Below are 12,267 nucleotides of genomic sequence, written 5' to 3'. Positions count from 1 at the left end.
GTAGAGTGTATTAATTCAATAATTACCTATAATGCTGTAGATATTAATCAGGATTGGGCTTTTAGTTGTGAAATATATGCTGCTAGGGAATTAATCATAGTTCCACTTTTTGTGTACACAGTTTTGTTCAGGACAAGTATATCTATGCTTAACAACAGTAAGTTGTAATAATATCTCATATATGGAAACTACAGTGTTCTTCATTTCATTTATTAATGAGTGAGGTTTATGTTTTCTAAGTGAAAAAATTCACATATGACACCAGGGCACAAACCAGCTATACTTAAAAGTGGCATTTTATGAGAAAATTCAAGATGATTTATATATAATATTACCACTATTAATTTGAAAATAGTAGCATAAATAACCCTAGGCTCAGTATCATAAGAATTGTATATTGATTAACTAGAACCCTAGATTAAATAAAAATTACTCAGAACTTCTTTTTGTTAAAAGGAGACAATTACAAAATATAAGAAAATAACTCATATCTAATATTTTTAAGAAAAGCATTGGTACCAGAAGACTATACGAAAATGTTTATATCAGCATAATCTGCAATTTCCAGAAACTAGAAATAACTTAAATGTTTATTAATAGAAGAATGGATAAATAACTGTAGCATAGTCTTAAATGGAATATCAAAGAACAATATAAATTAGCAGCTTACAGTTAAACACATCAACATGGATGTGTCTCACATTCATAATATTGAGCAAAAGAATAAAGTCACAAAAGAAAACCTACAGTATGACTCCTTTTATATAGAATCCAAGAGCAGGCAGATGAATAATTGGGAGATAAATAATTACTGAGAAAACCAAAGAAATTATTATTTTAAAAATCAGAATATTTGTTAATTCTTGGGGAAACAAAGAGGAGTATGATTGAGGTTGAAACTGGGAAGTTTTCTAAGGAAAAAAAACAAAGAAAAGCACTCCTAGGGTTATATATACATCTCTCAGATTCATGTCCTCTACCTTCCATACCTATATCTGTGATATTTCATAATGGTAATTGATGGTACAGAGGCATGAACATATCCAGAATTATTATCTTCTAAGAATTAATAATTGTGGTCTATAGATTTAACTTACTTAAAAGTAGCAGGAAAGTGGCAGACAAGTTTTAGTAACATTGTGCAAAAAAAAAATATTTTCGTAGCTTAACCCTCAGTTAAGAATTAAAGTATGAAAACTATCTCACCCCCCAAATACTTTAATCAAGGTTTTACTGTATGTAATGTTTATGGTTACCAGAAGGAAAATATGTAGTACATTTTCTACCCAAAATGTACAAACAGTTTAAATCAACCTTGCACGTATCCCACACTTGGTATCCTGGAGCCAATACTAGTAGGTAAGACCCTTGACTTGCAAGCATTGATATTTTGTACAAATATAGCCAAACCCATTTTAAAACGTCTTTGTTGATGCCATATTCCTAAATACATGTTCATTATTTAAAGATCTATATAATTTTTCACTTATTGTATTTCATACGGTGTTTTGTTCTTCTGCAAAAATACACTGGAAGAGAGAACGAGACGTCTAGATATTTAACTAGACCACATTAATACAAAGCAATAGTTATTTCCAAAGAATTGAAACACAAATCACTTTTGGGATAGACTTTCTCAGAAGAATTTTCTCACAGGTGACCACAGTGCATGCCATTACTTCGTCGTCTGGAGGCTCCTGCAATGGTCATCTGATTTGGTATTTTTTACAGAACGTGAACCGTGATTTGAAGACCATTAATACCTGGGAACAAGAACTTTAAATGAAGCAATTATTCTTGCTTCCTCCTGGGTTAAGCCAATTCTCAGTTTGCTATCAGGAAATAATTTTTTCCTCAGGTTATTTTTTCCTCAGGATCCTCAGGTTATCCCAATCTTAAACTCTTTTTGGGGGTCCACATACTTCTTCCTCTAAGTTTTTAGGTTAATTTTCTGTAGTAATAAAGGTAATAATGTACAATAATTTTTAATGGATTTTGAGTTGGTGCCACTTAGGTGAATATATCTTATACTTTCTTTGTTATGCTATTGGCAAATATTTTTATCTGTAGGATCCTGTACTTAAGTACTTCAGTGCTTAAAATTTTCCCAATAATTTATATAGAACTTAGCTTGATATTTTATTTTTATTATATATTTAGCTCCTTTCAGATAGACTTTTATAGTTTTGTTGTAGATAGAGATGAAACTAATATTTTAGGAGGAAAATTAGGAAATTAAACTACTAATACAATTATCTCATAAATTCTTCTTCCATTATACTTTTTCACATTGACCACTTTATCACTAACCTTAATAAAAATTTTGAGTTTACTAGTAGAATTACATTTGTCTAAAATTTGCATACCCATATATTTTACATAATGAAATAAAAAGAACTTACTATTTTTTATTTATTTATTTATTTATTGCGGTACATGGGCCTCTCACTGTTGTGGCCTCTCCCGTTGCGGAGCACAGTCTCCGGACGCGTAGGCTCAGAGGCCATGGCTCACGGGCCCAGCCGCTCCGGGCATGTGGGATCCTCCCGGACCGGGGCATGAACCCATGTCCCCTGCATCGGCAGGCGGACTCTCAACCACTGTGCCACCAGGGAAGCCCAGAACTTACTATTTTTAAAATTCACTTAGAAATAGTTTTTCTTGCTGAGGTGAGGTACACGACAATTTCTAAAAGTACAAAAAACAGAAAATAAAAAGCAGTCTGTCATGAAATCTGGATAGTTGGGTGAAAAAAAAATTGTTCTCAAAAAAAAAAAAAAGTTGTTCTCTATTAGTTAGACACCTAGAGCAGTGACAAATGAAATGATTATAATAGCCAATAATAACATCCATGTATTCAGTACCACATTTAATATTCCATTTAAATATTTTTATTGTTTAAAAAATTAATCAAGAGGGACATAAATGAAAGAAAAAGGGCATAAAGAAGATAATTTTCTATCCTTTGGGTCTTTGAATCTATCACATTATGCATAGTATGGTTCAGTTTTTTAAAGGTATTTATTTGCTACTGTGCAAATATACATTTTTATTTAACAAATTTGCTTTTGCATTTTAAGAATATGATAAAATTTTAAGTGAATATGAAACACTATTATGCATGGTTCTTTCTTACTTACCTATAAATGAAAATTTGTACTGTCCTAAATAATAGTTGAGGAACTTCTACTTGTGAAATTATTTTCCTTTGGCAAAGTGGATGGAAAAGATTTGGAAAAAAAAACACAAGTGCTGGCACAATTGACAGGAATGTTGGAAAAAATTTTTAAATGTTGGCATAGGAATTCTTTAAAAATTCTAACTTACTCACATGTGAAATGAAAGTAAAAAAGCATCTGTCCTATTTTATGCACACTGACTAAATAAAAATGAACAATTATATTTAGCAAAGTATAAAGCTGTTTAAACTAAGATATTCTCTCTGGCTTTTGGCGATCTTTATGTTATTTGTTCCACTGAATTAAAATATTATGTTTGAGTGCAAGCATACTTTGAAAAGCAGAAATTATAGAGAGAGGAGAACATTCTCTTTTCCAACTCTGATGATCCTAGATGAAATATGAAATTTTTGAGAGACTAAACACTTCTAATATACTTGAGAGGACAACTTTGGATCTTGGCCTCATCTGTCATTCAGCCCATTTGTTATTGAAATATTTCAAGAAGCTTTGGACATGTCTTACCACAGCATCTCTTGTTCTGCCCAAGGTGGAAGTATATAGATTAGGTCTTTAAGGATCACAACCACAATTTTTTTTCCACATTTTATGTTTTTGATTCTACTACCAGATGTGGTTATATTTCCACTGAAAACAAACAAGAAGCTTAGAGCAGTATGAAATTGTTTTGATTCCTTCAGAAATTAGTTTAAATCAGTGTTTAAGGGCCAACATGACATTTTTAGATTGTTTTGTGAGATGCTTATATTGTGTCTTGGTGCTGGAAAAGAACTATTGGAGCTCTTATTCAAGTTTTAGTAAAGATATTCTATTTTGCCATATGATTATTTATTTGTAGAATATATTGTTTTTCATGCATCAATTATTAAAACAAAGAGCTCAACACATGGTTTCATAACTGTGATTGAAATAGTCCACAGTGTACCTAATTTCCTTTGATCCTTTATGTTGAACAGTTCAGGCCGTGGTACTTGCCTTGATAATGAGCCTCCCAAGCGTGACTTTCTTTATCCAGCTGTGGCCCCAGGTCAGGTGTATGATGCTGATGAACAATGCCGTTTCCAGTATGGAGCAACATCCCGCCAATGTAAATATGGGGTAAGAAGTCTTAATCCTTATGTTTAGTCATTTATATGTGTTTTTCACGACACAATTGTTAAGATGGAATTTTAATGAATGTAGTTTACTTCTGGTAACAGTATTAACACAAATATGGCCTTTAACACTGCTCTTTTTCTGATATAATTTGTACAATATCTATTTCTAAATGTTTGAGTAATCCTTAATTAGACAAGTTTCAAATGTCTTGTGAGGGTTCTGGGCAGAATTTTAAAATTTTCTAACGTATTCCTTTTTTAAGTTCTGAGTTTACAATACCAACTTATGTTTGTCTTTGAAATATTACGATTTTGAAACCTCCCTGACTCCCCACCTTTTCTGGTACTCTAATAATTGGGTTAAGGGCATTTTTACTTTGGCTAGGAGCCTTTATTTTAACTTATACTTTTAGTACTGAGTCATTTCAAGTTGCTTTATCCACTGCCCACATTCTAACACGATAACTGAGTGCGGACAAGATGACATTAACCCAAATAGAGAAACAAGGAAAATTGCTATGGAAAAAAATGGAGGTATAATGATTGACTCTTCTTGTCTGCCTAAAAAAGTCTCAGTGTCTATCTCAAAAAATGTAAAAAAAAAAAATTCTTTTTTAAGTTTCATAGAGAAATATTTCAGTGTCTAATATAGGAAGATGTTCATAGTAGATACACAATAAAAGCATGTTGAGTGAAAGAATAGGATTTTTAAATGAAGGGTTTGTCAAAAAAATTGAAAATATATTTAAAAAGCAAGTTTAAGGCTTAGTTCCAACTTTTACGCAAATAGTGTATTTAAAATCCCTTTTTAAAAATCATAACAATAAAAAGAATTAAGTTTTAAGGTAGTTAAGACTAAACAATATATGCGTTGTACTGTACCAATTATTCTTCTTGGGTACAGTACAAAAGAAAGTGATTCTTTAAAATATCCCTTGAATGACAAGTATATTATTATTCCTAGTAGGCTTTGGCAGCACATTTTGTGCACTAGATTCAAAGATTGTGTGCAACTATCTAAAGATCTAGAGCCTTGAGTAAAACTTTGGCATTTCTTGTCTCTCTGTGAAGAGTCTGTACTTGTTTCTTGTTTCTGTATGGTTTTAGTTTCTTTTTTCCCTTGGCTTGCTTTTTCCCTCAGAAAAAGTCAGTCAAACTTTAATCACAGTCTTTGTATATACTTGTAGCTTAGTAGGTTGAAATTCATGATCAAATGTGATTACAGATTTTCTGTTAGATTATTCTCATCTATGGTCTCTCATTTCTTTGTTAGCAAGTGAAAATGTTAATCTACGTTTAGTGCTATATATTACTAACAAAGTTTCTTGGGTTGTAACAGATTCTTTACAACCACTTACACCTCTTAAGCTTGTGCCTGAAAAATTGGGTTTACACAATTGACAGCACACACACACACACACACCCCCAAAACACACGTGTTTTATCTGGATTATCCCTAAGATTTTAAATGATTCTAAATGCTACTTTAGAAAATAATAGTGGCTTGGAAGGTGAGAATCCAGACAGGTAAACAAGTCATACTTCTGATGGAAGCTGGAGGGAAAAACAAACCAGCCCTGATTTAGATGTCTATCTGAGTGTAGTATCCTGAGATGAATGCTGAACACAAGCACTGGAGGTTTAGAAACGCACTGTAGCCTTTTAGTGAGGAGATACATTTGGTGTTGAAGCATCATGAAATGATCCCTCTTTCAACTAGCAGGTCTCTAATGATGATGTCAGGGAAGATTTTAAACAATGATCTGCAGAACGACCCAGAACTGCAGCAGTGGTCAGCTTTCCATCTCCGTCATGTGGTCATTGTGGGGACTATCAATGACTACATCTGTAGTTATGAAAAATCTTGCCTGAATTCTTTGTGAGTAGGTTCATTAATATACATTTGGCAATTTACCAGTGGAACAGAGAGACCCAAAAATGAACCTATGCATATACGATCAACTGATTTTCAATCAGGGTGCCAAGAATACACAATGGAAAAAGGATAGTCACTTCAATAAATGGCTTTGGAAAAACTGGACAGCCACATTCAGAAGAATAAAACTGGACTCTTATCTTACAACAGATGCAAAAATTAACTCAAAGTGGATTAAAGACAAATGTAAGACCCGAAACTATAAAACTACTAGAAGAAAATATAGGGGAAAATCTTCTTGATTTTGGTCTTGGCAGTGATTTCTTGATATGAAAAGCACAGGCAACAAAAGTAGATATAGACAAGTGGTACTACATCAAAATAAAACGCTCTGCACAGCAAAGGCAGTCAACAAAACGAAGAAGCAGTTTATGGAATTTGGAGAAATTATTTGCGAACCATATACCTGCTAACAGGTTAATGTCCAAAATGTATAAGGAACTCCTACAGTTTTAGCAAAAAAGCAAGTAATCCAATTTAAAAATGGGCAAAGGAACTGAATAGACATTTCTCAAAAAAAGATGTACAAATGACGAACAGGTATATGAAAAGTTGCTAAACATCACTAATCATCAGGAAAATACAAATCAAAACTGCAATGAGATATCACCTTACACCTGTTAGGATGGTTATTATAAAAAGAAAAAAGATAACTAGTGTTCACAAGAATGTGGAGAAAAGAGAATTCTTATACACTGTTGGTGGGAATGTAAATTTGTGCAGCCACTGTGGAAAACAATATGGAGCTTTCTCAAAAAATTAAAATTAGAACTACCATATTATCTAGGATTCCTACTCCTGGGTGTATATACAGAGGAATTGAAGTCAGGATCTTTGAGTGTGTATTCTCATATTTATTGCAACATTTCACAATAGCTAAGACATGGAAGCAACCTAAATGTTCATTGACCCCCAGCAGATTTTACTCAGCAACAACTTTTTACAGCGAACAGCAGCTAACTTGTTCTTGAAACCTTTAGAAAAAGAGTATGACAAGCATGCAAAGTGCTTTTCATTTACCTGGCACATGGCAGATATTCTATACACATTTCCCTTTCCTCTGTGAATATCTATGTCATCCATCCTATATAGCTGATATGCTAATAGTGCTTTAGGAGAATCTGAGCCATCTGTACTTTGGGGACCATGTTAAGATACTCTAAGGGTCACATTTTGACTCGTTCTCATCCTTCAATCTCAGCTCACATGCAGTTTCTCTTCAGAGAGATTTTCTCTCTGATCCATCTATATGCAAAGGCTTCTCCCATTTACTTACATTTATGCTCCCAGTTAAAGCATAAAGGAAATTATGCTTTTCATTTCCTTCATAGCACTTATTACAATCCATAATCATTTTGCTTATTTGATTGCTTGTTAATAGTTAAATGTGATCTTCTAGGTAAGGCCTTTCCTAACAACCTTATCTAAACTTGCGCATGCATGCATGCACACATGCACACACGTACACAAACACACTCATTTCTTGTCATTTTTCCTTGCTTTATTTTAATCCTTACCATTTGTTACTTTCTAACATACTATGTATTTTACTTGTTCATCTTGCTTACTGCCTGCCTATTTATTCATGGCTATTTATAAAGTGAGTAGCACAATGCCTGCCTCATAATAGGAGCTCATAAAATATTTGGTGAATAAATGAGTGAGAAGAATTATCTGGCAAAGAGAGAGAGGAGTAAATTGATACAGCCACTATGGAGAACAATATGGAGCTTCCTCAAAAAACTAAAAATAGAACTACCATATGACCCAGCAATCCCACTACTGGGCATATACTCTGAGAAAACCATAATTCAAAAAGAGACATGTACCACAATGTTCATTGCAGCTCTATTTACAATAGCCAGGACACGGAAGCAACTTAAGTGTCCATTGATAGATGAATGGATAAAGAAGATGTGGCACATATATATACAATGGAATATTCCTCAGCTGTGAAAAGAAATGAAATTGAGTTATTTGTAGTGAGGTGGATGGACCTAGAGTCTGTCATACAGACAGACTCTGTCATACATACAGAGTGAAGTAAGTCAGAAAGAGAAAAACAAATACTGTATGCTAACACATAATATGGAATCTAAGGAAAAAAATGGTCATGAAGAACCTAGGGGCAAGACAGGAATAAAGACACAGTCCTACTAGAGAATGGGCTTGAGGATTTGGGGAGGGGGAAGGGTAAGCTGTGACAAAGTGAGAGAGTGGCATGGACATATATACACTACCAAATGTAAAATAGATAGCTAGTGGGAAGCAGCCGCATAGCACAGGGAGATCAGCTCCGTGACCACCTAGTGGGGTGGGATAGGGAGTGGGGGAGGGAGATGCAAGAGGGAAGGGATATGGGGATATATGTATATATATAGCTGATTCACTTTGTTACACAGCAGAAACTAACACAACATTGTAAAGCAATTATACTCCAATAAAGATGTTTAAAAAAAGAGAGAGAGGAGAGAGGACCTTTGTGAAGACCATGAGGCTGTGTATTTGAAGAGCTGAGAGAAGGCCAGTGAGGCCGAAGCTCTCAAAGCAAGCATCATATACATGAGGCAAGAAAAGAGTAGGATCCAAATTACAGGCCATGTTAAGAATTCTAGGTTTTTAAGAGCAATGGAAAACTACTGAAAGATTTTTAATGAATGAAACCAAGATAACTTATTGATTTGCAGAGAATCACGGAATTTCAAAGACACATTATCTTAGGAAACAAATATGATTTTGTAATCTGGGAAAACCATATTGTAAAATTGATGACTTTTGTAAAGTGATCTATGTCCTCTTCCCTTCCCTTTTCTCTTCCCCTCCAAAAACACCCTACACAGAGTACTAAAGCAACTCTGCCACTGATAATACTCCCTTATAGCAATGCCCTTGTTTTTCTAGGGAATTGCAGATTTACTCTTATTTTATGGAAGGGTGCTGCTCCATAATTTTATGAAATGAATGGAGGTGTTTATGTACAGAAGTATGTGGGCTCCATAATTTTGACTTTAATATTGCAGAATCTCAGTGTATTGTGGTGGAAACAGAACATACAAAAAGAAAATATGACATTACTTTGGAAACTTTAAGACTTCTCATTCATTTTGAATCTTTCCAGAGGAAATATGTTTGTGGCAAGTGCTCTATTTTACTTACAGATCATTAAACTTTTTAATGTTTCTCTTCTACATACCTCAATTAAGTGATTAATGGTAGAATAATCTGTAAATGGCTAAGTGTACTACATTTGTTCCATACTTTAAGTTATGAGAGATTTTTAGGATCTAATATTAGACATGAAAGATCAAGGGAATATATATGTTTATATATAAAATTGGATTTATTAATTTATAGTAAGAAATGTAGCCTCTCTGTTTATATTCAGTCAACTGTACTGAAATCTGAACATTTTATTACCTAAGGAAGTCTACCCAGTAGACAAATTTATTATCAAAAGTTTTTTGGTAAGCATAGAATTAAAATACAGGATAGTATAAATTATTTTTATTTAACATATTAATTAATATCTTTAATAAGCATGCCATCAAGCTGTGTCTGCCTGAAGTATAGCTCTTTGGAGTAAGGGTAACCTGCTAAAGATAAGATATATTTGAGTTCTCTAATCAGGGTATTATCCCTGTGGAGTATACTTAAGACAGACCTCTTTTGTCTCTTAGACTCAGTTTTTAATGTTTTCATGGTTACTCCCTTTGTTTATTATTTTATCACTATCAATTAGCTAAGATTCAAGTAATTTTTGCTTTCTGATTGAGAATCATTCCAATAGAAATACTTTATTAGTCTTTTTAGGGTACTGTTGGCTACCTACCAAATTTTATTTTATTTTATTTATTTTTTTTGCGGTACACGGGCCTCTCACTGTTGTGGCCTCTCCCGCTGCGGAGCACAGGCTCCGGACGCGCAGGCTCAGCGGCCGTGGCTCACGGGCCCAGCCGCTCCACGGCATGTGGGATCTTCCTGGACCGGGGCATGAACCCGTGTCCCCTGCATCGGCAGGCAGACTCTCAACCACTGCGCCACCAGGGAAGCCCCCGAACTTTATTTTTAAGAGATGCAGATAACTTGGGAGAGGATAATAGTGAAATACTTAGAAGTACATATAAGGGAAGTTTAAAGAAATTGAGTTTGAATAGCCTGTGAAAAAGAAAGCTAAATGTTGGCTTCAAAATCACTTTCAGGCTTTGGAACATTTATTATAGTTTGATTCCTGGTAACAAATTGTTCTCCTTCCCCACCAAGAGCATAAAAAAACACAGTCGCCTTAATTTTTACAGCTGGAAGGTTGTAGATTAGGTGGTAGGAAGAATTTCAAGTTATTAAATATTGAAATTTTGTACTGAGGGAGATTGTAGAATCGCTTTTCTTGAGGATTTTAAGGTAGCATAAATATTCTACAATATGGTTTGATATGGGCTTAGGGAATAAAAGGTATGGAATTGTTTTAACACCTCAATATTCTTTTGGAGTCCAAACATATATATCAGGCATATATACTTGACAAGAAGTTGACGTAATTTTTATTTTTCCTTGAATTTCAAGCCAAAATCATAGGTTCATAATCATTTGTGTTCTTAGAGATCAGTAGTTTTTACTCTGGGTTTGCTTCTTAGAAGTATTTTTTTAAAACAAGTTAATAATTTTTAACCCTTTCAAATTGATAATTAATTGTTTAATCTGCATTTCTAGATTAGTTTTTTGTTTATATATGTATATATGTGTGTGTATTTAATGTATATATAAAATACATATATAACAAAAAATATATATAGATATGATCTTTTTTTTTTTTGCCTTTTTTAGGATCTCTTGCACTTAAATTACCCACGTAACAGGATTAACCTATTTAAAGCTGAAATAAGGGTGCATTATTCTCTTTCTTCAAATGACTACTAAATACCTGGAGTCAGGCCACAGGGTCACCATATGTTGGTTTTCAATTTTCCTTTGTGTGATACAATGATAAGTAACCTTTCTAATCACTGATGCTCCTTCTTGACTTCTTCAGTGCTCTGCTCTCCCCCTGGGCCATCATGATCCTTTATTCCGAATAGCTGTGGAGAGATATTACCTATAGGATAATGAGGACAAAGAGAATATTTCATATCCAGAAGCAAGGACCAAAGATGGCCTAGGCTTTAGGGTTTCCCAAGGACAGAAAATTTGTGTGTATATCTTTATTAATCTTTACAGTTGTTTAAAAAATTTAAAAAAAAAAACATCTAGCAATAAAAATGCCATTTTCTCTTCATATACTGTTTTACTTTCTTAATGATACAATAGTTGTGAAATGGTTTTGCGCTTTTATGATATTCCTTGCCCCCTTATGTAAACTGCAAATTTTAATTTTCCCAGGTAAATCAAAGGGCTTTTCTTCCCATTTTTTAGCATCATTTAATAGCTATAGTTACTTGAAAAGAATGGAAACATTAGAAAAGATAATCCTAATTTCTTTTATTGTACTGAAAGGGTCTTTGACTGTAAAATAATCAACTATTTTATTCTGATCAAAGGAGCCTGAGTTCAGTTCTTTACAAAGTTATTTTCTGAATATCAGGTAAATTATTCTTCATTAGGTAATTACTTCAAAACCCTCTCTATATATTTTTAATTATGATTTATACTTGCTAATATTTTCATTGTTATTAATGTTTGCAAACCGTGTCATTCATTTGAAAAATCAAATAGAATAGAAATCTGGAAGTTGATATTAAAATTTTAAATAAGTAGGAATGTTTTAACTGTCTTGTCTTTTGGAAGACCGTGGAACACTTTTGAGGAGTATGTTAACAGTATCCTTAAGTGGTGATGTTACATTTAGAAGTTCCAATAATAATAATGTATAAGTTGGTGCCTAAGTTCATATATTGAATGGATATATTATGAATTAGTACATAATAGTCTTAATTTGAGATATCGTCCTTTAAAATACGGGTAAAGGGTAGAAGGATATTACGAACATTTAGTGAGTTTTTGTATTATGTTAAAATACAAGTAAACCTTTACTAATCAGCCT

At 33.4% G+C, this 12,267-nt stretch overlaps 1 protein-coding gene across 1 annotated transcript in view; it reads left to right on the top strand.

Moving 5' to 3' along the window:
- Nucleotides 1-12,267, top strand: part of ADAMTS6 (ADAM metallopeptidase with thrombospondin type 1 motif 6) — a 276,006-nt gene that overhangs the window by 160,815 nt on the left and 102,924 nt on the right. Inside the window, exon 11 of the mRNA XM_079916157.1 lies at nt 4,157-4,298. Within this exon, the coding sequence (XP_079772283.1) occupies nt 4,157-4,298 (142 nt within the window). The remainder of the gene's footprint in view (nt 1-4,156; nt 4,299-12,267) is intronic.

Source organism: Stenella coeruleoalba (genome assembly GCF_951394435.1).
Source record: "Stenella coeruleoalba genome assembly, chromosome: 3".
In the NCBI taxonomy this organism is placed as follows: domain Eukaryota; kingdom Metazoa; phylum Chordata; class Mammalia; order Artiodactyla; family Delphinidae; genus Stenella; species Stenella coeruleoalba.
Note: the sequence above shows the minus strand (reverse complement) of the source record. Positions and strands in the feature narration are given on the sequence as shown.